General features: G+C 32.2%; 1 protein-coding gene across 1 annotated transcript; it reads right to left on the bottom strand.

Annotated features, from left to right (window-relative positions):
• Positions 1-567: 567 nt before the first annotated feature.
• LOC127858805 (uncharacterized) lies at positions 568-4065 on the bottom strand. Its single transcript, XM_052396090.1, has 6 exons — positions 3937-4065; positions 3558-3672; positions 3088-3221; positions 1822-1907; positions 1310-1546; positions 568-745 (listed from the first exon to the last, which is right to left on the bottom strand). Exons 1-6 carry the CDS (start codon positions 3951-3953, stop codon positions 708-710), a joined length of 627 nt encoding a protein of 208 aa, XP_052252050.1. The 5' UTR covers positions 3954-4065; the 3' UTR covers positions 568-707.
• Positions 4066-22408: the final 18343 nt, after the last annotated feature.

The following is a 22408-nucleotide window of genomic DNA, read 5'->3' as shown; positions in this document are numbered from 1 at the left end:
GACCGGTTTGCCTCGTAAACGACACGAAACCCTTAAACCATTTATGCCTAGCGTATAGAAAAAAGGCCTTGGCAAACAGCGTAGACCCAGCTGATATTGTGTCTGCTTTATAAAATGGGCATTAACCCATTTATGCCTAGTTGACTCTCCCATCCTTTTAAATTGGATCAATTTTTTTCCAAAATTATGGATGTCTAGTATATGTATTTCTATATTGAGATTATTTCTTAAAGAAATTCCTTTACGCAAACAGCGCAGATCCTGATGAGACGCCGCATCATGCGGCGTCTCATCAGGGTCTACGCTGTTTGCCAAGTTTTTTTTTCTAGACGCTATGCATTAATGGGTTAAAATACAGTATAACATAATTTTCACCGTGATAGTTGATTGCTTATTCATAAACAATTGTGTGTTGTTAACTATTCAGCAATATACCGTGTCGTTCAGGTAAATCACGTTGTTGCAACAGTTGCTTTTGTTTACTACTATTGTAATGGCTGACTAGGCGTTTTGTTCCGGTATGTTGCGATGGTTGTGGCTTAGAGAGGCAAGCAATTCGAATATGACTACTGGAACATATGCTTTATTCTTAACGACAGACACAATAAATAAATAGAAAAACATGAGTAACTTACTTTATGTTGTCAAACGAATAACAATTTTTACAAATAAAATGAGTTGAATCGTCATGTATTATTCACGTATAATTATCCCTTGACTCCGTGTGGAATGCTCGGCACACAGGCTGAAATTAGACGATAAGGTGTGTTGAATAGCACTATTAAGCGGAATGCATGTAGGAGAAAAATACCAACTGACACATATGTTTTAAATTTGATCGGGATGTTTGTCTGAAATTCTGAATATTATCATCATGATGTTGTTATTCTGCAACGATAAGCTATTATTATCAATGTTAGTATTATGTATTATTGAAACATTACGTAGAATTGTAAACATACTCACAACCATTTGTGTAATATGCACCAAAATACATAATATGTGTTTAAACAAACAGTTACGCTCATTGGGTCATTGTCGACCTGAAATGGCTTGAAGTCGACCGGGGGTGACTAGAAGCCGATTCTTGTCAACCTAGGGTGACTTCAAGCCGATTCATATCACTCTGAGGTGACTTCAAGCCGACCGGGTGATTAGAATCGGCTTGAAGTCACCCCAGGGTGACATGAATCGGCTTCTAGTCACCCCCGGGTTACTTCAAGCCATTTCAAGTCGACAATGACCCAATGAGCAAAAGGTACCCGTAATACAATCATTGAAATATAAAGCTTTTATATAAGGTACTCACGAGCTGTTGTATGCTTGACGCGTGGAATGTCGGCAAGTCGCAGACCGAACACGTGCATCAGTGACATGTCAATATTGTTCCACACGGTCGGCAGCGGGAACTGGTCACGTGTCAGGATGGTGAGCCACGGGTCAGCACACTGATGGGGAATCACCGAGGGTTTGGTGCAGCCCCACATGATAATGTACGCATTGGGCTCGAACCCGATCACTACTGCCTCGCCGGTAAGAACATCACCTGTTCGCATCGGATTTACGTGTTTTGAAGGTTGAGGCATGTATTGGAAGTTATTGTATTGAATATTTTGATAACAATACATTTTAATAATCGATTTTTTTATTTTCAAAATGTATTTATTTATGGCCATTGGTTATTAGTGTTTTTTTACATTTTAAAATAATGTTCAATTCAAATTAAAGTATGATTCGATATGTCGTCCACATACTAGTTTATGGAAATCAGAAATTTTCATTGTCAAAGCTAACGAGCAATATCGCATTTTAAATACTTACCAATTGGATCTTTAATGACTAACTTTCCAGAGACAGTACTAGAGAAGATCATTGTGAATGGAACATGTGTGCAGGTCCCGTGCATTCTGTAAATCAGACACATGAGCTGTCATGCTGAGATAGCATACGAGTATACTCTTAAAAATATATTGCATGTGGTGTGGACAATGTCAAATTAAATAATGTTGTAGAGGCAAGGTATGCAATGTGTAATATAGCTTGAACAGTTAGGTGTTATAACTTTACTAGATAAGTTTGAAAAAGAGAGGACAAACAGCGTGTTTTTATGTTTTCTTTTGTTGTTGTATTTTCCAAACCAATAATCCGATCCCTTTGTAAACCCGTATGTATTCATTAAAAAAATCAGAACTTAGATTAAGTAAAAAAAGAGTCTTAGCTATGATTTGTTGCGTGGCTTTGTAAGCAAATATAACATTGTCAAACACGTTTAATTTATCCCCTAAAGAACGCTAATATGCTATGACTTTCATTCTTAATCTGTTTCGCTTCTGTTATTGCTGTATTTTACGTAAAGATGTACTTTGTGATGGCTTAACATGAATTGGCTTAATTCATCAAGACACATTGTGATGGTGTTCAATGATTTCATGCATTACAATGCATAGGATGATACCTAACTCTGGAGACGGTTACATTGGAAATGGTTTGTGAGTTGTATATATGGTTTTCGTTTGGTACTTAAATGTTATCAACTCATAAGGTCTTTATATAATACGTTCAAACTGAAAATAGGATAATTACATATGAGATAGAAGGCTACTGGTAACACTGAAATAGTAATTTAATATGAGTTATTGTTCCTCCAGCTGTCTCAAGACAATATTATCTTTATAACCATTAATACATATTGTAATAGGTTTTCTGTATTTGACTGATTATAAAAACCACCAATAAAAATAACAATATATGCTGAACAATTACCCCATCATCATCACAGGTGGTTAGCGTGTGGCTATGATATTAATTAGTGAAATTATCATTTTGATTGATAAATAATCATATTATAACGAAAACTCAACTTTTATGAAAAAAAAAATCACTATCAAATATATATATAACAAGGTATCCAACTAAAAATCACCCGAAAACGTCGTTATAATATGATTATTTATCATTCAAAATGATGTTTTCACTAATTAATAGCATAGCCACACGCTAACCACCTGTGATCATCACCATCACGATCATCATCACACAAGTGAACACATTACATGGTATGTACATGAAATACAACCTACAGCCTACCTCCACACGTCGTTCCTGTACTTGATGCCTGGTTGTGCGCCGAGGACAATGTTGGTCTGCCAGTCAGTGAACTCTGAGGATCCTTGCCAACTGCACGGGGCAAGGTGGGACTGAACAAACCAGGGACCCACCAGCTGTACGCAAGTAATCATTATAAGTCTTTGTTATTTAAGTGTAGAATACTTCAATACATACCATATAGATAAATATTGAACCAATAAATAGTTGTTCTAGCACATTTTTAAGTATTTAATGTTTCCATACATAAGACAATCATCGTATAAAACATGTAGGATACAACACAAAGAAATACTATTTAATTCAAGTTGTATATACTAAAGTCATATTTACCAACGTGATATTGGTTCTTTCTTAAAATAAAGATTATTTATGATTTTGATAATTGAAGGCGAAATACATTCATATCCTCGACTCCTATATTACTCCTATATTAAAACAAGCTTATTTACCCCTGCAGCTGTCAGCGCTGGCACGGGAAGAGGGCGAACTTTCAGACGTGATGCCGGATTAATCGCTTCTACCATCAGCCAGCTCAGTCCGCACAACGCCAGACATAATGAACACCTGCCATGAAGTTTGACATTGGTATATTTTTCCAGTTTTTAAATGGGATCATGTGATTTTTTTTTAAATCTGTGTATATATAGGATTCTTAGCATCCGCTTTGCTAAATTATTATTGTAATTTCTTTTACACACTGCATATATGAACCTCACACGATGTGATAATTATCTACGAACTTGAAAGCGTTCTATCGTTGATACGAACACGGAATTTCTCCAAACAAGAATGTAGTAAAACCTTGGTTAAAAACACAACAAGACAAACCTCAAAGATGATGACATGATACGTCTCGACCTGTGTTTCAAAGCAAAGTATCCGACAGTGTGTGCATCCTCTGTCTGTTAGATGATCACTTATATACGTTTGCCATGCCATCGAAAAGGAATGATTCATATATCCACTAATGTCATTTGCAATTTCCTGATTTGAATGAAGACAGAGCATTTGTTTTTATAGATCCATGAAATGTACATTTTATGCCTCAAATTAGAATAACAATTCAACTAGATATACAGATAAGGTCAGTTTGGTTAAAATATACAGTACGTTGTGAACCTAAGCTGTTACAGTTCCTATATGATAAACGATTGTTCTTATGAGTAACAGATTCTCATAAGAGAGTATTTTTTTCTTATCAATATAGCATTGTGTTCGTACATAAATGAACCAAGTGGCATTGGTAATAAATGTACGGCTGAGCAAGAAGATCACTTAAATTAGCATAATTCAAACATTTTGGGTCATATCGTTTTAAACGGTTTAATAATATATATGTTTAAATGGTCCTTTGTATAGGAGACTTCAAAACAAAAATTAAGTTTAGTTTGATTGGCAAGTAAAAACGTAAACAAAACCACAAAGTGAACGATTGTGAACTTGTTTGCCATGCCAACTCTATATGCCATTGTTCCATCAGTTACATCATATTGAATTTGAATTTTTAACCCATTTTTACCTAGTGGACTCTCACATCCTTCTAAATTGGATTATTTTATTTTTAAAATTAGGGATGTCTAGTATATTTATTTCTTTATTTAGAATATTTTTTACAGAAATCCCTTTAAGCAAACAGCGCAGACCCTGATGAGACGCTGCATTTTGCGGCGTCTCATCAGGGTCTACCTTATTTGCCAAGTTTTTTTTCTAGACGCTTTGCATAAATGGGTTAAGGGCAACAATTGCTGTATCTCCACGAAACAGCCCAGTTTCCAGAAACATTATCACGCGAATAAACGAGATAAAAGGGTAGGGTATGAATACAATAGAACAAATGAGTGTGCATGTACTAATAAATAAATTGCTTAAATATTCTTAAATATTCTATATGTAATATTTTTTTATAATATAGTGAATGCAAATTAAATATATGTACCTCTTTTATATATAAAACAACCCATATCTTTTGATTACAAATAATATTTTCTATTTCATTTATTTGTGTTTGCATTTGAAGAGTACGAATTCGTTTATTGTTAAGGTGTTGCTTACCAATTATATATAAGTGGCGCTCGACGGCTGTTTTCAAAACCAATTTTATACACAGCCTCATCCTTAATCTAAATACTACATCATATTATTTAATACCTTATGTCAATATATAATCGAATGCGTTCATACAAAATACATATATTAAGACCATTACGTCATCATTCGATATATGATAATGTTTTATCTACTCCATCTGCTTTGATTTTATGTAAATGATGGAAAAAGAATTTCAAACGCAAAAACAAAAGGCTTCCATAATGTGCTTTTGAACTAAATCAACTCGGAAGTGGTAATTTGGATGCCTGATCCAGAAGTTTCGCTTTCAACTAAGTTTACGAACATAAATGTCTATTTAATAGTGTCATACCAATGCATTATTATTTTTCTACGAATGTAAACTTGTGGCACCTGACAATATGCCATCGTAAATTAACTTTACGATTCGTTTACGCAGTGCACATTATAGTTTGGCAGAACCCAATTAGGAGAAAGGCGGGATTCATAGTAAACTCAAATGTCATATCATTTTTTCCGTTTTCTTTTCAAGCATTTGCTAACACGTGTTTGTATGATGACTAAACATTAAAAGTAACGTGTTCGCTTACGCGTATAAATGTATCTGAAAACCGTTTTGTATGTGAAACGAACATATTACAATAAGTTTTGCAAGTAATATATGGACCACAACACTTGTATATACAGTCAGTCGAGAACATATAAAGTCTTGAATTAACGTGAAAAAATCCCTTTAGAGTAACAATACAACATTATTACTTAACGAATGAACACACGGCACTATTCGGCAGTACCAATCAACATAATAGAATACACCAATTAGATCAACATTATGGTAGTATATAATATAGGAAAACTGAAAATAACATGTGTATACACATGTATGCCTGAAATCAGATAAATGTATATACAGTCAGTTTGCACATACCATTTTAAACATTAATTAGTGTGTTTTAATATACGACAATTGTATGAGGACCGTTGTATAGTCAAAACTAAAACACATTATATAATTTTGTAATCTGTTAAGTGCCATTGTTACAAAAACGGCTGATATTCGAATTGCAAATAAATCATATCAAGAGTTCGATATTCTATATAGTTTATTTATCAATAATCATTCGTTCAACTCTCAAGACAAACAGGCAATATCGCGAAAGAGTTCATTAAACTTTGGAATTTTCCATACATATATCACGTAAGGATGGAAGAAAAACACCTGTCATTGATATAAATCTAAATGTGTCTATCGACACATGGTTATATATTAGCTCAAACATTTTATTATTAAACCAACATTAAAGCAACAAAGTCATATGCTGTAAATTATCCATATTGAAGTCAATCAACTAGTCGAGCTGTGCTGATTGTGCAGACATGTTTTAAATTTAATTTATTGCATTTACTGCTTCTTGTATCAGTTTAATTTTCTAACGGTTTATATTCAACTGTTGTCAGGTTCATATACTAAATTATAGACGATTGTGTTTGATAATGTCTCAACAAAAGTATTGAAATTTAATTATATTAAATTATGCGGTTTATACGTGAAAAATATGAACGATTGCTATCATTAAATGACAATATGCAAATTCGTGATACAAACAATAATTATAAATAGCGCTAGAAAAAGAACTTTTTTACAAAACGGTATAGAATTTGAATATAAATGTATCTACAGTAACTATTCAAATTTATAACTTCATTTTTGTTAACGATATGTGCTACTGTGGCATTTTTAGTACAGGTGTCCAATTCAATAACGACCATACAAGTTTGCTTAAACAAAACTAGCTCATTATACAAAATAAATGTGATTAGCTTTGATATGAGCATGCACTCTGTACCACATTTGTAAGAGATGTTCACTAGATTTTCAGCATTTAATTGCTGTGATACCAGATCGATAAATATGGGCGGAATATAATATGCGACCGACCAATGTACCATTGATAATTCCACATAAGCTGTATACTTGGAGCGCCTTTAACCGGTTTTAACAAATATTTCGTTGAATTGACGGGTTCTAATGCGGCGTTGCTCGCGTGTGTATGTTAGTGGTTGTTTTGTACTTGTGTGTCAAATACATATGTTTTGAGTCTTACTGTTTAAAAAAGGAAATACATAATACTGTCATAAAACTTTTCGACTGCTGGTAAAACGAGGGTTTCATTTTCAACAATATGAGCACATTTCAAATAAATGCTTATTTTAAGTTAGCTATTGACATAAAACTTAAAGATCTTACAAATGCCGAGTTTTCAAAATACATACAACCGATTCAAATGCAAATAAAAAATGCAGTAGTGGCTAACGAAGGCATTTCATTTTTTCATTTGATTACAAAGTATGATCTATACTTTGAAGACAATAACTTGTTTTGTGCGCAAAAAACAGTATTATTATTGGTAAATATATGTCGCAAATATTCAAAAAGTTTTATTATAGAATTTGTCGTTTTGTTGCATTGAGTTCTTTTGCAAAATTTACGTTATTAATTGTGTGCTTTCTCATTAAAGTGATTATTTCTGGGCCACGTCTGAGGTTTGCCATACACTTTAGCTTAAAACTGGATTAAACGCCAAGTGGTTTGCATTTACGGTTTAAAGACGTTAAGCCAAGCTTTAGTGATTGTATTGCTAGATCTAAGCTGAATATCTTCTGATTGTAATAGCCAATATTTCACATGCCCGATATACTAAATCGTGGGTATTAAAAAGCATTTTACAGTGAATGAGGAGTGTACACAAGTCTTTTATGAAGATAGACGCTAAAGCAAGGTCAGCGTGTTAACTCGAATCGCAGAAAAATTTAGGGTTAAACCTAGGTTCTGATAATTCACAAACGAGTCAAAATACAAAGCGTTTTCCATCGATGATGTGAAACAGTATTTAGTCCTAGTTAACACAATGGTAGGTGATTTTAATACCGATAGGACAGATTGACCGACCCACGGCAGACTGAAGTCTCAATAACCTCAGAGTGGTATGATTTAACCATAGTTCATTGGTCGCTGCAATATTTGATCATTGTTCTTTTACCCATGCATATACAAGATAATACAGGTTTTGTTTCATGTGAACACACGTCGTGTATGTGTTTTCATTTGATTGGTTTGACAACAAATACTGTGTAACCGAATCGAATGTCGGTTAATATAAATAACATTAAATATTATCCTGCAAAAATTAACTCTCGCCAATTAAAATAATTTTCGCGATATTATTTGCTTTCTGAATAAGTGTGTCCATCCAATGTTCAAACACATCAACTGTTCCAAATACCGTCTACGGTTTTGCAATAGAAAACACCGATCTATATTTTGCATTTCAAAACATGTTAGTTTATTTCTCCCAAAGAAAAAGTGCAAACGAAAATACTCTCAAAAGAATGTGTCCGAAATCAAAGAACACTAGTATAGTGTATACTACAAACTTTCAACTGTCAGCATAATACCAGACAATCAGACACTCTGGTGAAAATTAAAAACATCGTTACTTTTTATTTGCTATAATCCTCAATTCAAAACTTCCTTGACAACTATATTTAACATGATTGTTGCCTTTTCCACGTAGAACTTTGAATTATGAGTATATGAACATTCAAGTATAAATAATTTAAGGCATAGTATGATAAACATTTTTAGGGGAAGTATATGTATAAGGGAGTGTTAACTATAATTATAAAATACGTAACTGTGGACACAATATACATACATACATATACATAAAAAAATAAATAAATAAATAAATATATATATATATATATATATATATATATATATATATATATATATATATATATATATATATATATATATATATATATATATATATATATATATTTATATGTTTTAATATAATTATTATAATTATATAAGACTGGTGTATTTATACTGGTTTATAATTTATGACATACCACTTAATTGAAAAGTACATCTTATTTTATTTCAATAGTTTGAGTTCATATGGTGTTCAAAATGTTTAAAGAAAACAATGGAGTTATTTAAATAATTTGATTGCCATGCTAGCAAATGTACTACACAACACAACCAAAAGTATATTTTCATATGTTATTTATTTATGTTTATAAGAAATTGCATTAAAAACTAAAACACACTACATGTACTTATAATTAGTAAGGCATTATTACTTATCAGAATATTTCCTGAAAAAAAAGTAAATCAATTTTAGAAAAAAAGATACAAATAACAGAATTGCTTTTCACAATTTGAGATAAAATAAAGATGGCTTTGCAAATTTTAGGGCCTTACATTTAACAAGTACTTAATCTCATTAATTAACTTTTGAAATGGTGATATGCATTCCATTTACAAAACTAAGCATAAAGTTCAAAAGGAATTGTACACAGATTGTCAAAAGGACCGTTTCCTAATTTTAGTTACAGATACAAAATATAAATGAACACTGTAAATCAAGGAGCAAAATGCCAGTAATAATATAGACTCAAACTATAAATACGTGTTTCTAATGAGTTATCATCATGTGTAATGAATACAATTTTAAAGAGTTACGATTGAATAATTCTTAATTATCTTGCTGTTTCTATTAAATTCTGTCAAATAACATGGATCAGATATATGAATTATAAAATGAATGTTTAATATAATATTCAGGATAGCTGAGTGGTAAAGGCAAATGAAATGGTATTTTAAGGACCCCCCATGGGAATTACATTTTTATCTTGTAATTTTTGCTTCTAAAATTCTATTCTGTGGTTAAAATCTAGCAATGTAAGACTTTAACTGTCATAAGCAGTTACCGAAAAATTTCTTATTATTTTAGGTAGCCCACTGGGCTACCAGTAAAATTATTTGGTAGCCCATACAATTTACCTACAAAATAATAAGAGGCAAGTTTTCATCCTTATTTTATTTATCATTTATATACACATTATACAACAAGAAGTCTGATGTGACATGCAGTAGACATAACAAATCACTTTTCAACAGTATCAAACAGTGACACAATGATTTCATTAAAAAAGATAAGTAAAAAATGAACCAATTTGTGAACATGTCCCTTAAATATTGAAACCCTTAAGATGTGAGCATACCTGTATTATTGATATTGTTTTGATTACAATAACAACAGAACCAAACTCGATATTCCTTGCATGTAATGAAATATTTAGTACTTTATTTGTTCCAATATAGTTATTATTAAAATGTTTCAATCTAGTATTTTCTATTATGGAAAAATATTCTCCATTCGTGTGCATAAAGTGGCTGAATACAGGTATGCGTTGCAAAATGACTTATTAATGTATATTGAGAACGTTGAAATCATTCATAGAAACTTCGTTTGCCGACAATAGTGAGAATGTATTACAAAATATGTTCGTGATCGATATGAGCGACCATTTATATGGGTAGGGATGACAAAATCAATAGCAGGGCCATGTTTATTTTTCCAAACGTTAAAGATATGTTAAATTGTGTTTTTAATATTACACAACATGTTTTCAGTTTATTGACCATGCTGTTTGTGTTTGTATGTTTCAAAAGAATGATGTTAATGTATACACATTACTGTAACCTTACATGTGTTCAATCCTATATTTTGTTAACAAATCATTCTAAAACTCACATATATAAGTTGAAAAGTGTGTATGTGCGCAACAACTACGTTCTGTTAAAGCCCAGTTCTTATGTACGTTTTGCTTATTACATGTTAATGAGGCGCTCGAAGCAAAAATTAAAAAATATATTTCAAACGTAATGTAATCACATTTCGTTCATATAGACATGATATAGAATTCTGCTGTCTTTAATATGTATCAAAAGCAACTCGAAAGCAATAATTTGTTATCTCTTCTCGATACAGAAGCCTCAATTGTTTATTAGAATAAGGGTCATAATCACATTTTAATTACATTATTACGTGTTCACTTAATGACGATTAATCCATGTGTGTGTCTATGAAAGTTATGTAATGGCAGCTGTCAATATGTCATCGTATATATTATTAACTAGAAATGGCGCGGCAGAGGCCGACGCGTATCCCCACGCCGCATGTTTGACCCAGGGGGGCGCCCCAGGGTTGATAATGGGGCCATGCATAGTTGAGATTGACCATATTGTCATAAGAGATGTTCAGTATCAGTTTGAAGTAAATCGGTGTAGAAATGAAGAATTTATAGTAAAAGGCAATTTTGGGTGGGCGTGGTCTATGTGGGAGAGGGCGCCCCAGGGTGTGTAATGGGGCCATGCATAGTTGAGATTAACCGTATTGTCATAAGAGATGTTTAGTATCAATTTGATCTGAATCGGTGTAGAAATGAAGAAATTATAGTAAAAGGCAATTTTAGGTGGGCGTGGCCTATTTGGGCGGGGCGCCCCAGGGTTGGTTATGGGGCCATGCATAGCTGAGATTGACCATATTGTCATAAGAGAAGTTCAGTATCAATTTGAAGTGAATCGGTGTAGAAATGAAGAAATTATAGTAAAACAACCTAAAAAAATGATTAACAATGTCTGACCCGGTCCCACCCCAACCCCATAACTTTTGACCCAGGGGTCAGATCAAAATTCCATATAGTGCAGGATCGCTCATATGCTCATAGCTACCATGTGTGCAAGTTTCAAGGTTCTAGTGCTAATAGTGTAGGAGGAGATAGTGGCCAGGACGGACGGACGGACGGACAGACAGACAGACGGACAAGCGGACTGACGGCGGAGATTACCACAATATCCCCACGCTTTTCAAAAAGCTTGGGGATAATGATGATACTGTCAGAGCGGTTTATAAATTTGAAGAAAGCGATATTCAGACAGAGCCGAATGGCATAGATTACACTAACCTCATTACATTTTATTCTCCAATGCCCACAGTTGAGATTGGTGCAACGATATTTGATATTTTCCGCTAGTCTATTTGTGTTTCCTGCTTCAGAACATATTGCTACTGGAGTACACTTTACAAACATATTAACCATCACGAAAACTTCCCCACATGAGGACTTTGATTTAGTGTTTTTCGACGTATTGGATATTATTAACGTTTTAAGAATATGGGGGAAGAAATTCAAGAAACGTTTGAAAACTTCGGTAGATTTAATACTTTACACAAATATAAGAAAACATGTGGGCATTGGCACCTGGTTATTAACTGTTATTTTTAGTAAATCATAAGTGGAGATTTGAGGAAAAAATGAATCATGGGGTTTTCTTGTGCTACGTACGCACGTTAGATTTCTAATATACGCTGCTTATTCGTGTATACATTGTTTTGTCTTCTGACTTTAATTTACGGTAATATATTTTTAATTAAGAAGGTGATTCACACTTATTGATCAGGTTACAGTTGGATCACTCATTTCGTATATCAAAGTGGACGACAATATCACAACGATTGAACATGTCGATTTATTGTTCTATTCAATAAATATAGCCCCGTCTTTAAAATTGGATTATATACTTAAGTTTTAATATGTCATAGTGAGACTTAAATGCTATTTTGATAGCTTAAACAATAAAATTATTTGATCTGTGTTTTAATATTATTGTTATCAAAGATCAATGCGTAACAACATGTAACAAGGGCTACAATAATAACATGACAAAGTTTATAAATAAATTACTTTTGCGTTGAACGAAATCAAGAACAGTATCTCGTTTCCCTTTGACATTAGTAACGCTTCAAAGATAACATTTATAATAATTATGCTGACAAGTAAATTTACATAGACATAAACGTGTGAAAATTAAAACATAATTAAAGCATAAATTAATAAAAATGTCAATTTTACTCATATCGAAATCAATAAACATGTCAAGCAATGTTAATTAAGTCAACGACTTTTCTAATATCCTTTTTATTTGCTATGTTTTTGTCTGATTTATTCATTTTGTAAAAAAGTGCTTATATTTCAATTAACATGGACGACAAATAAGTCTTTGTTAACATAGTGTTTGTTTTTGTTTCAATAAATATTTAATTAACAATTTACATTTAGCACTTTTAATTTTAATTGCAACAAAAAGGTTAGTGTTCGTCATAAATTGAACTATTATGCATACAAATATTCACTGTTTATCTGCTGTATCAATTGAATGATGTTAAATTGTGTGAACAATGTCTTTCATTTTTCTATTTTATATAAAAAAACAGACAGTGTGTTTTATGAAAAGAAAAGACAATACATGCAAAAGATATTTGAATATCCGGCTTTGAGTATGCATAAGAATAAGTCTAACGTTATTAGTCAATAATGAACCAAAATAGGTTAAAACAATACTCAAAAGGATTTTAACCCATTTAAGCCTAGTTAACTCCCCCATCCTTCTAAATTGGTTTAATTTATTTCCAAAATTAGGGATCCCTAGCATATTTATCGCAGACCCTGATGAGACGCTTATCTGGGTCTACGCTGTTTGCCAATGCATTTTGTCTAGACGCTATGCATAAATGGGTTAAAATGAAACGTCCGTGTATTTTTGCCTGTGTTAGCCATATCATGTTCGTACTATTTTACCAGATATTTTGCGTTGTTTTCCGATGAACAATAATGGAAGTTACAGATCAAGGTAACCGTGTAATAGGTACCTTTCATTGTAAATTCAGTTGTTACTTGTAAGCGCGTTCCTTTACTGTACTTAAATTGATCTGTTGCTACTGAGCTCATTTTGCTTTACACGCTCTTGGAAAGCATGACATAATATGACGTCTATGAACACTCAAATTAAAGGAGAATGGTTAAAGGATGTAGTAGCTCATTTAATTACGTTTTATCAGGATTGGTATAAATGAGCAGAATGATAACGTGTTTGTAGAAGATGTAACATACTTCTGCCGAAATATCTTTGTTTAATACCATGCATCTATTCCACACATTTATATTAAAAAGATACACTTGCCACGGAAAAAAACATTTTCACATAAGTTCATCCAAACGATTTCTACAAAGCGGACGGTATTTGAGAAAAACATATACAGAAACTCATACAACAATGCATTGTTTATGTTGTAATTTCACGACTTATATAAGGTATATTTTTGATTACATACACACACTCACTGTCTGCAGTATACCATTGGTGAAGTATAAACAGGCTAATCAGTGTGCACAGGCAGATGCGGTGGTAATTGTTCTTAGCGTAGTTAAGAGCAGAACGACTTGCAAAACTTGCTCTTAACCTTAGTTGTTCGCAAGCGAACTACTAGAAAGCATAGAACATAAATGCATGACTTTCTAAATTGAAACTAACCTAATTGTAACATACATAAATAAAGATGGTCTTCATTATTATGAGCGTAGACATAGAGTCCCATTAGGCAGTAAATACCTTAGTTTGCATTAAAATTAACGATACATGTAATATTTAACAACTTTAAAATTCATATATTATCAACGTACTGTTGAAATCAGTTCTTTTCGAATAGTCTTCAATATTTGTTTAAGTTATGTCAATAACGGTGCTGAAAAAACATGTCTATGAGACATTCAAGTATAAGTATTAGCGATTCAGCAACATTACACTATTGTTTATTGATTCGGCGCTTATGTTGCAAAAGAATTATAGGATAAATGATATGTTCGTAAACACTGAACAGTCATACTAACACACTCCCTAAATACGTCTTGTATGTTTTTGTGCAGATAAGCCATCCTATTATAAAGAACTGCTTGAATTATTTCGGTTTTGTATTTAACCTGGGGTTGCTAGCTTTGTTTTTATTCTATATCCAATAAAATCATCCAATCGGCATTCTTCATATGTACCACGTGACCGTCCAATATATTCCGGTATTGGATCCAAAAAGTCTGTATTTTTTCCATATTGGACAGTTGAGTACAAGTGCATTAAGCAATTTTTTATAACGATAAAAGCCGTTACCGAGAAATAGTATCCCAATGTACTATAATCGACTCGGGCGCTTGTCTCGAAAATAGCATAGATGCAATTAAAGCATTTTAAAATCAAAATTAAAATGAAACAAAGAGCTGAAGAAAGGGATATAGAATAAAAAGCTTATTAGAAGTTTAAACTGTACAATACGTGATATATTTAGACTCGCACACAGTTTGAAGTCATATTGGACATAACGGCGAGTCCAATATGACTTCAAACTGTGTGCGAGTCCAAATATATCTCCGTATTGTACAGTGAAACGTCTAATAACCTATAAGTATGCGTCAAATAAAAACAGCTATAAGAGTTGTGTTTTACGTCATATTCGTAGTGTTTGTTGTTAAGATGATTGCGGAAAAAACTCGTCAAATGAAAACTTAATAATCCATTTAGGTCTATTAATAATGTTTAGGCTTCAAAAGAAGGAGAATTGTAAAAGGATGTCCTATTAAAAAGCGACACAAGAAAAAAAGTAAATGTACCGTTTTATCAAATGAGATGAGAAACATTGAATAGTCACTAACATGACTATTTAATTTATCATGTTGATGCATGTGTCTAGTTTGCATATAATTGATGGTATTTTGACTTGCGTTTTTGCCAATCTGGTTGTTTACCTATTCGGTGGCAAGTTATTTTGAATATTGTTTGTGTACGCAAATATATAAAAAATACGTTGTGCCCTGAAGAGCTGTTATGTTGGTTAAGTCTTGTTGCCAATCTTTCAGTACCAAACCAATCGTCAGTGTACTCTTGGCGCGCAATGACATTTACTTAAACCAGGTTATTTATTTCAATGTAATTAGTGTGCTCGATGTCCATAAATCACTGTCGTAACTGTCAACCGCACATGTGTTCATTGTTTTTTGTCACATAAAAATGCAATAAGATGAGCATTCCTACACCAAACCATCAACGGCGACAAATGTTTTACATTTAAATTTGTGCTTTTAGTATTGATATCACTTAATACGTAAACGAATTATATAATAAATCCCATAAGAAGTTATTTTATGTGAAGTCATCAAACATACGTTCTCCATTCTATAAGCATTTTCTGCTGAAGTATTTAACGTTTAAATTGTGTATTAATTATTTATGTATTTTTTAATGATTATAAGCATGATAAATTTACACATCATAACTTCTTAGACATATATTTTTTAATAATATTTATATTGATTGAGCTTAGAACAAATCTTTTCACGGACGAACATCCGTTCCACATTGATAGTTATTAAATAACATGCAGCACAACAACAGTATCAATTTGCTCATAAAACAGCGAACAACTCTATTATCAATGGCAAAGTCACACGTGGTGCCATGTCGTCATAAAAAGAGTATGTGTAATGTGCTAACAAAAGTACGTTTACAACACGTTTTTTACAACCGTACTTATTATTCGTGCAGTTCAGAAATAGTTGGCAAGTGAGTCAAACCACCATACATTAGCATACCTCATAGGTCCACAAACGTAGCAACGGATTTGATTTACTCACTTAAATCATTATGAAGACTTAAGATTCCACATTGATAGTTGTTAAATAACATGCAGCACAATAACAGTATCAATTTGCTCATAAAACAGCGAACAAATTTATTATCAATGGCAAAGTCGCACGAGGTGCCATGTCGTCTTAAAAAGAGTACATGTATGTGTAATGTGCTAACAAAAGTACTTTCACATCACGTTTTTTTTAAACCTTACTTATTATTCGTTCAGTTCAGAAATAGTTTGCAAGTGAGTCAAACCACCATACATTTGGCATACCTCATAGGTCCACAAACGTAGCAACGGATTTGATTTACTCACTTAAATCATTATGAAGAGCAATGTCTAATGAGTTTCCTGAAACATTTCTTCCCTCAGAAATATTAATGCAACTAAGCTTCCTATAAATTCCTACCTTACAACAGAACAAAAGTTTAATATTTGTAAACAAAAATAAATTATCATTGGCGGAGATAACATAACAAGTTTTTACACATCTCTCTAGGATTTAACGAATTAGAAATGCCTAAACAAGGTTGTATTCACATATAATACACATATAATATATGCATGCCACATATTAAACACGCTCATAGCTGAGCATGACACTTTTTAAGTATTAACATTCTTTCAGTGAGTTGATTGTAATTAATAATGGCTGCCAACATAGTCTATATCGATCGGTTTTCTAACAGTGCATTTTGAAGCGGTTAAAGTTAATTATTGTGTAAATGTTTAGATTACTAAATAATTTATTTTGGAGTACGATATAAATTATGTAATAATGTCATTATTCGTTTTATTTGAGTTTATTTTTCTCACCAACCGGCGGCGTTCGATGTTGACATTTTCTCCGCATTAACATGTGTCTTACGATGGGACACGTTTGTCTCTAGTTGTTTGGCTATTTGTTGTAACAATGTGTTTTTAAGCGAACTTAAATGATTCATGAAACAAAGAGTGATAGTTTACCGATGATCACCATAGGAACGACAAAAGAAGTCAATTAATCATTCAATTACTAATTAGATTTAAGTGGCTGATGAACATCACAAAGAATGGTATTTGTATGGATGCATTAACTGAACCGTGAAGAAACTTTGACAAGTGTGTGACCATCATTTTTTACAGGGAGTAAATCATTACTGGTTTGGTGGGTACCATATACATACATGTATATGGTCAACATTAAAACAGAACAGGATTGAATATGCAAAAACCAAATCAGTAATGAGTCTAGGAAAAACTAAGTATATTATTTCAAACTGCGTATCGTGACATTTTTCACATTTCATATGTTCAAACAATCGAACTTTTTATATTGTACTTCGGAAACACACATGTATAATTTGTCTACAACTACAGGTAAAATTTGATAGATAGCATAAAATGCAATACTGAAAATTAGAACAAAAGTGATAAACGCCATATTGTTTACGTACTTAATTCAATCATGCTAATAAAATGTGTATTTAAAAACTAATAATGATTCAAACATTAGATCCTAAACAACAGGATTTCCTTCGTTTCACTATAACTTGCACTCGTTTAAAGTACTTGATTGTCCGTTGACATAAAGCAATAGTATTCTAGTTTCTTATACTTTTTCCTGCGTTATTTTAAATTAATGGGCATCGCTCTTATCAAACAGGGTCCGGTCGTTTCATCACAGGAATTCTTACGGCGTCATATACAAGCTAACAAGAACAAACGCTGAGACGAAACCAAGATAACGAAACTTACACAAATGTGTATTATTGTGAAACTTTAATCGTACTCCAATTCATAATAAATAACTAAAACGATTTATTACAACTCATGTTTTCTGATGCAAAATAATATTACAATCTTACAGGGAAAATACTAGGTGTGCTTTAATGAAGATGCAGTAAATGCGAGATAAATTGTCACGCAGTATGTGCTTTAATGAAGATGCAGTAAATGCGAGATAAATTGTCACGCAGTATGTGCTTTAATGAAGATGCAGTAAATGCGAGATAAATTTTCACGCAGTATACTCTGATGACAGTCATGAATAAATTCTGAGACATTTCTTAGTAACAAACATGTATTAATAAATTGAACTTTAATTTGACATTTATAGGCTCTGGAAAATGTTATCATAGAATATTTTATGCTGGTGAAATTTATCATTATAATTGTATCACACCCATCGGAGAAGTATATTCTAGGTACGATGTATAGATAATAGTGTGTGTTATTTACACAAGATTATATGTTGACAGTGAGGGAAGAGGAACTTACGCATATTGGCATGATACAACCGCCAAATGGACCCTTATTTGGGCCAACACTTTAGCAGACGGAAATCTTTAACGTGTGTAAACAGACACCTTTTGTCCGTTACATCTCTGACTGATGGAGGACGCTATTGTGCTGTCGAAATCAACCACTAAAACAGCCGTTTAAATAGTACGTTGCCAACAATAGGGCTTGTTATAGATACAAATATGGAAAAGTCGAACAAGGGCAGGTAGGAGTAAGTAAGAAACATTAAAATAATGCATATCTATGTTGATATTTGTTGGTGTGTTTTATAACAAAGTGGAGTGTTAGTTTTCTTTTCTTAAAACGTAGATATTCTGTTAATTTGAATTCCATGGCGGAATAAAAATTCAGTTCGTAGATATTAACGAGCTTAACTCGTAGAATAAACGGTTAATGTTGACAATATATAAATACAAGTATAAGCATAAAGTGTATAAGCATATGGAAGTGTACACATCGATCGGCCTTTTTATCAATAAATGTTACTAACATACATTTATTGGAATGCATAAGTGACATTCTTTTATTAAATTAGACATTAAAACGTAAATTTCAGCGTAGGCGCTCCAAGTGATTAATTTTTATTTTATAGTATTCAAATACCAACTAAGATCCTAAAGCTGTCGTGAAATTATTACCAAATGTAACAGTTTAACTAATACTAGTTTCTATTGAATACCTAACCGAATAAGTTAGCATAAAATTAATTCATATTTAAAATAACGTTCTAATAAAATTATTTGGTAAATGTTTCTATTCTGTACGTTTTGGCTCTGGATGTGTCTTTATTTAATCGAACGTAAAAAGACAGAAAGACAGTTTACAATAGACATGATTGTAGAATTGCCTAAATAAGATACCGTATTAAGTCGTAAAACAGCATTATTTTTACTATAATGTCTTTCATTTTCAAATATATGAATTTGATTTTATGTACTGTAGCTTCAATGTGACAACATCACACTTTACAAAAGCGTATTAAATCAACAACGCTTCATGGGACCTGGGTGAAGGAATAAAAATAGGTCGTTGCATACATGTACATACGCACATATGTACATGTACATATATTGAGTAAACAAAGCGGTGTTGCATGGTGAACTACCATCATTTAATAGTGTACAATGTAATTTGATAAAGTTAAACAATAAAACATAACTATTAACATATTCAATTGAGCCTTCAGGCTAGGTTTGTCTTTTGTTATTGTTGTTTGTGATGTGTGTATATATTTTAATATTTCGAAAGGTTTTAATCATGCGGTCACTGCAACACAACAAACCAAATGCATTCTATCATATGTGCGTCTCCTTTAAATTAGGCATTTATAAAATTTATACCCTTCAGTGTGGTTCTTTATATAATATGCTAATGAACAAAACGAAACTGGGCTCATATAAATGGGAAAAATCACATTGTGTCGTTACATTAATTGCTATGCAGCTGTTGCATTTAACTATGGTTAGTATTATTAGTATTTGTTCAACAGGCCTCTATTGTTTATCCTTCTATATCCACTGCCATTGTAAAGTTGTCAATTGAAATATTTATTATAACAACTGTTTGAAAATACAATAAATGCCAATCAAAGTGTCATAATGTCAAATCTAACCTAACGCATACATTTAATTACTATTAAGTATTCACATAAAATGTTATTTATGTTTTATGAGTCGTATTGTTTACCGTTTAGTTATTGCTTGTCACTTAAATTAAACATATAAAAACGATATTTACTTGTCAAATGACCTTCACTGGCAGAGTAGATAAACGCATAAATTAGCTTTAACCACATTAATTTTATTAACTCAATTGCAAGATGAAGTTATGTTTAAACAATTAATAATACATTTGACGCTGTCTCAATTTCGATTCAATTTAATCTGCTTATGCATGTTGTTTTTTCTCTGGATATTTGTTTACAAATGTAAGTGTTCTGCTGTTTTGTTATATTAATCGCTACACAAAACCACTGCCTAACAGAATATCCATACACTCGCGTCATTAAATGGAATTATTCAATTAAGTTATAACGTCAGCATGCAATCGCATGCACTTTGTTGATTATTTTTTTATTCAGCTTAAAAAAGAAACGCTGTAATGGATTGTTAACTTGCGTCTTTATTCTTAACTGCGTTCGATCTTTAACCGTAGATGACAGACACAATAGAAGTCCGCTTGCCAGGAGAATGATAAAGACTAGTAAATATCCAAAGCCCAGGTTAAGCGGACACCAAGAGGTTTCTACTAGACAAGCAATTAGCTGTTATATAATTGTAAATTAACCTGTCTTATCAGATTAATGCATTGCAATTAATTTCTGCATGAAGTAAGATATACTGTCAAAATAGTTTAATTGGTTCAATATAACAATGGGGGTGGTGCTTTAGTATTTGATAGTGTTAAGATAATAAAATATAATTCGCAAAAACATATATCGTTTGTGATATAAAGAAAACAAGATGTAAACTTAGCTCTCTCTCGAGCACGGAATATACATGCGATGCAATCGTTTATGCTCGTTGTTTGTCGGAGTTAATGCGTCTGTGTGTTGTAAACCGAACTCAAACGGCTTCTTTTTCTGCAACCTACGTGAACTTCAAATTAATAATTGGTGGTCGTCGTCCTTTAAAGATGTTTTAAAGATGTTCAAATAGCTATGGTCCATGTAATTTGATTTGATCTAAGTGGATCTTAAAACTTGAACAATCCTCTTAAAAAGTGCAAGGAAATAAAACTTTGGTGTTGGCACGTAATATCGTTTTGAGCTCATTTTTTAATTAAGGTCAACAATTTCATTTGTTACCACCAATATCGCCAAAACAGTAGGATAGACAGGTTTGATAAACTTTCTGTGTCGTCAGCTTTAACCATTTTGATTCTTTAAGAAAATGCAATGGCATATAGTAATCTTCCAAATTATTCTTTAGGTAATTTAATGTTTAAATAAGTGAATTTGTTTGAATAAATATGTACTTAAAAACAATTGACATTTACTTGTCAGTTTAGCAAACATGATCAAAACCAAACGTAAAAGTAGGAAAATGCAACAGAAAAGGTTGAGCACAACAACTAATTAAATTGGGTTAGTTGATACGAACAACTTTTTTACTACTTATTACCCCAAAAATGCACATGCGAGTTAATTAAATAAAGTGGAGGATAAATCATTTTGATCCAAAAATATTCTTTTATTATATCAGTTTAAATCATTAAAACTGTCTGCAATCTTGATGAAATTGAATACCGGTAATAGCATTTATCGGTACTTGTTAACTTTTGAGAACAATGACCATTTCAGAACAATTGTTTTATGCAAGAAACTTATGCATTGTATTCAAACAAGCAGACTATAAAATACATGATAGTTTGTGGCAAATCATCAACTGAAATCGATTGAAAAATGTATAGACATTTTGTAAAGCATTTCTTTGATTTATATGCAACAACGTGTATGGCCATCATAAAGTTTACAACATTTATGTTTTTGCATATAAATCGAAGAAATGCTTGTTCTGAAAATTGTCATTCTGCTCAAAAGTAAACATGATTGATCCTCCACTTTATCGTCCCCT

The sequence above is a fragment of the Dreissena polymorpha genome, chromosome 14 (assembly GCF_020536995.1).
Source record: "Dreissena polymorpha isolate Duluth1 chromosome 14, UMN_Dpol_1.0, whole genome shotgun sequence".
Classification (NCBI taxonomy): Eukaryota; Metazoa; Mollusca; class Bivalvia; order Myida; family Dreissenidae; genus Dreissena; species Dreissena polymorpha.
This window is presented reverse-complemented; position numbering and strand designations above follow the sequence as displayed.

Excerpts from the sequence above, each read along its gene's own strand:
- LOC127858805 (XM_052396090.1), bottom strand. Across the intron at positions 1,547-1,821 it reads AGTCATTAAAGATCCAATTG|GTGATGTTCTTACCGGCGAG; the intron begins GTAAGTATTTAA and ends CGATGCGAACAG. Across the intron at positions 746-1,309 it reads CGTCAAGCATACAACAGCTC|CCTGTGTGCCGAGCATTCCA; the intron begins GTGAGTACCTTA and ends GTCTAATTTCAG.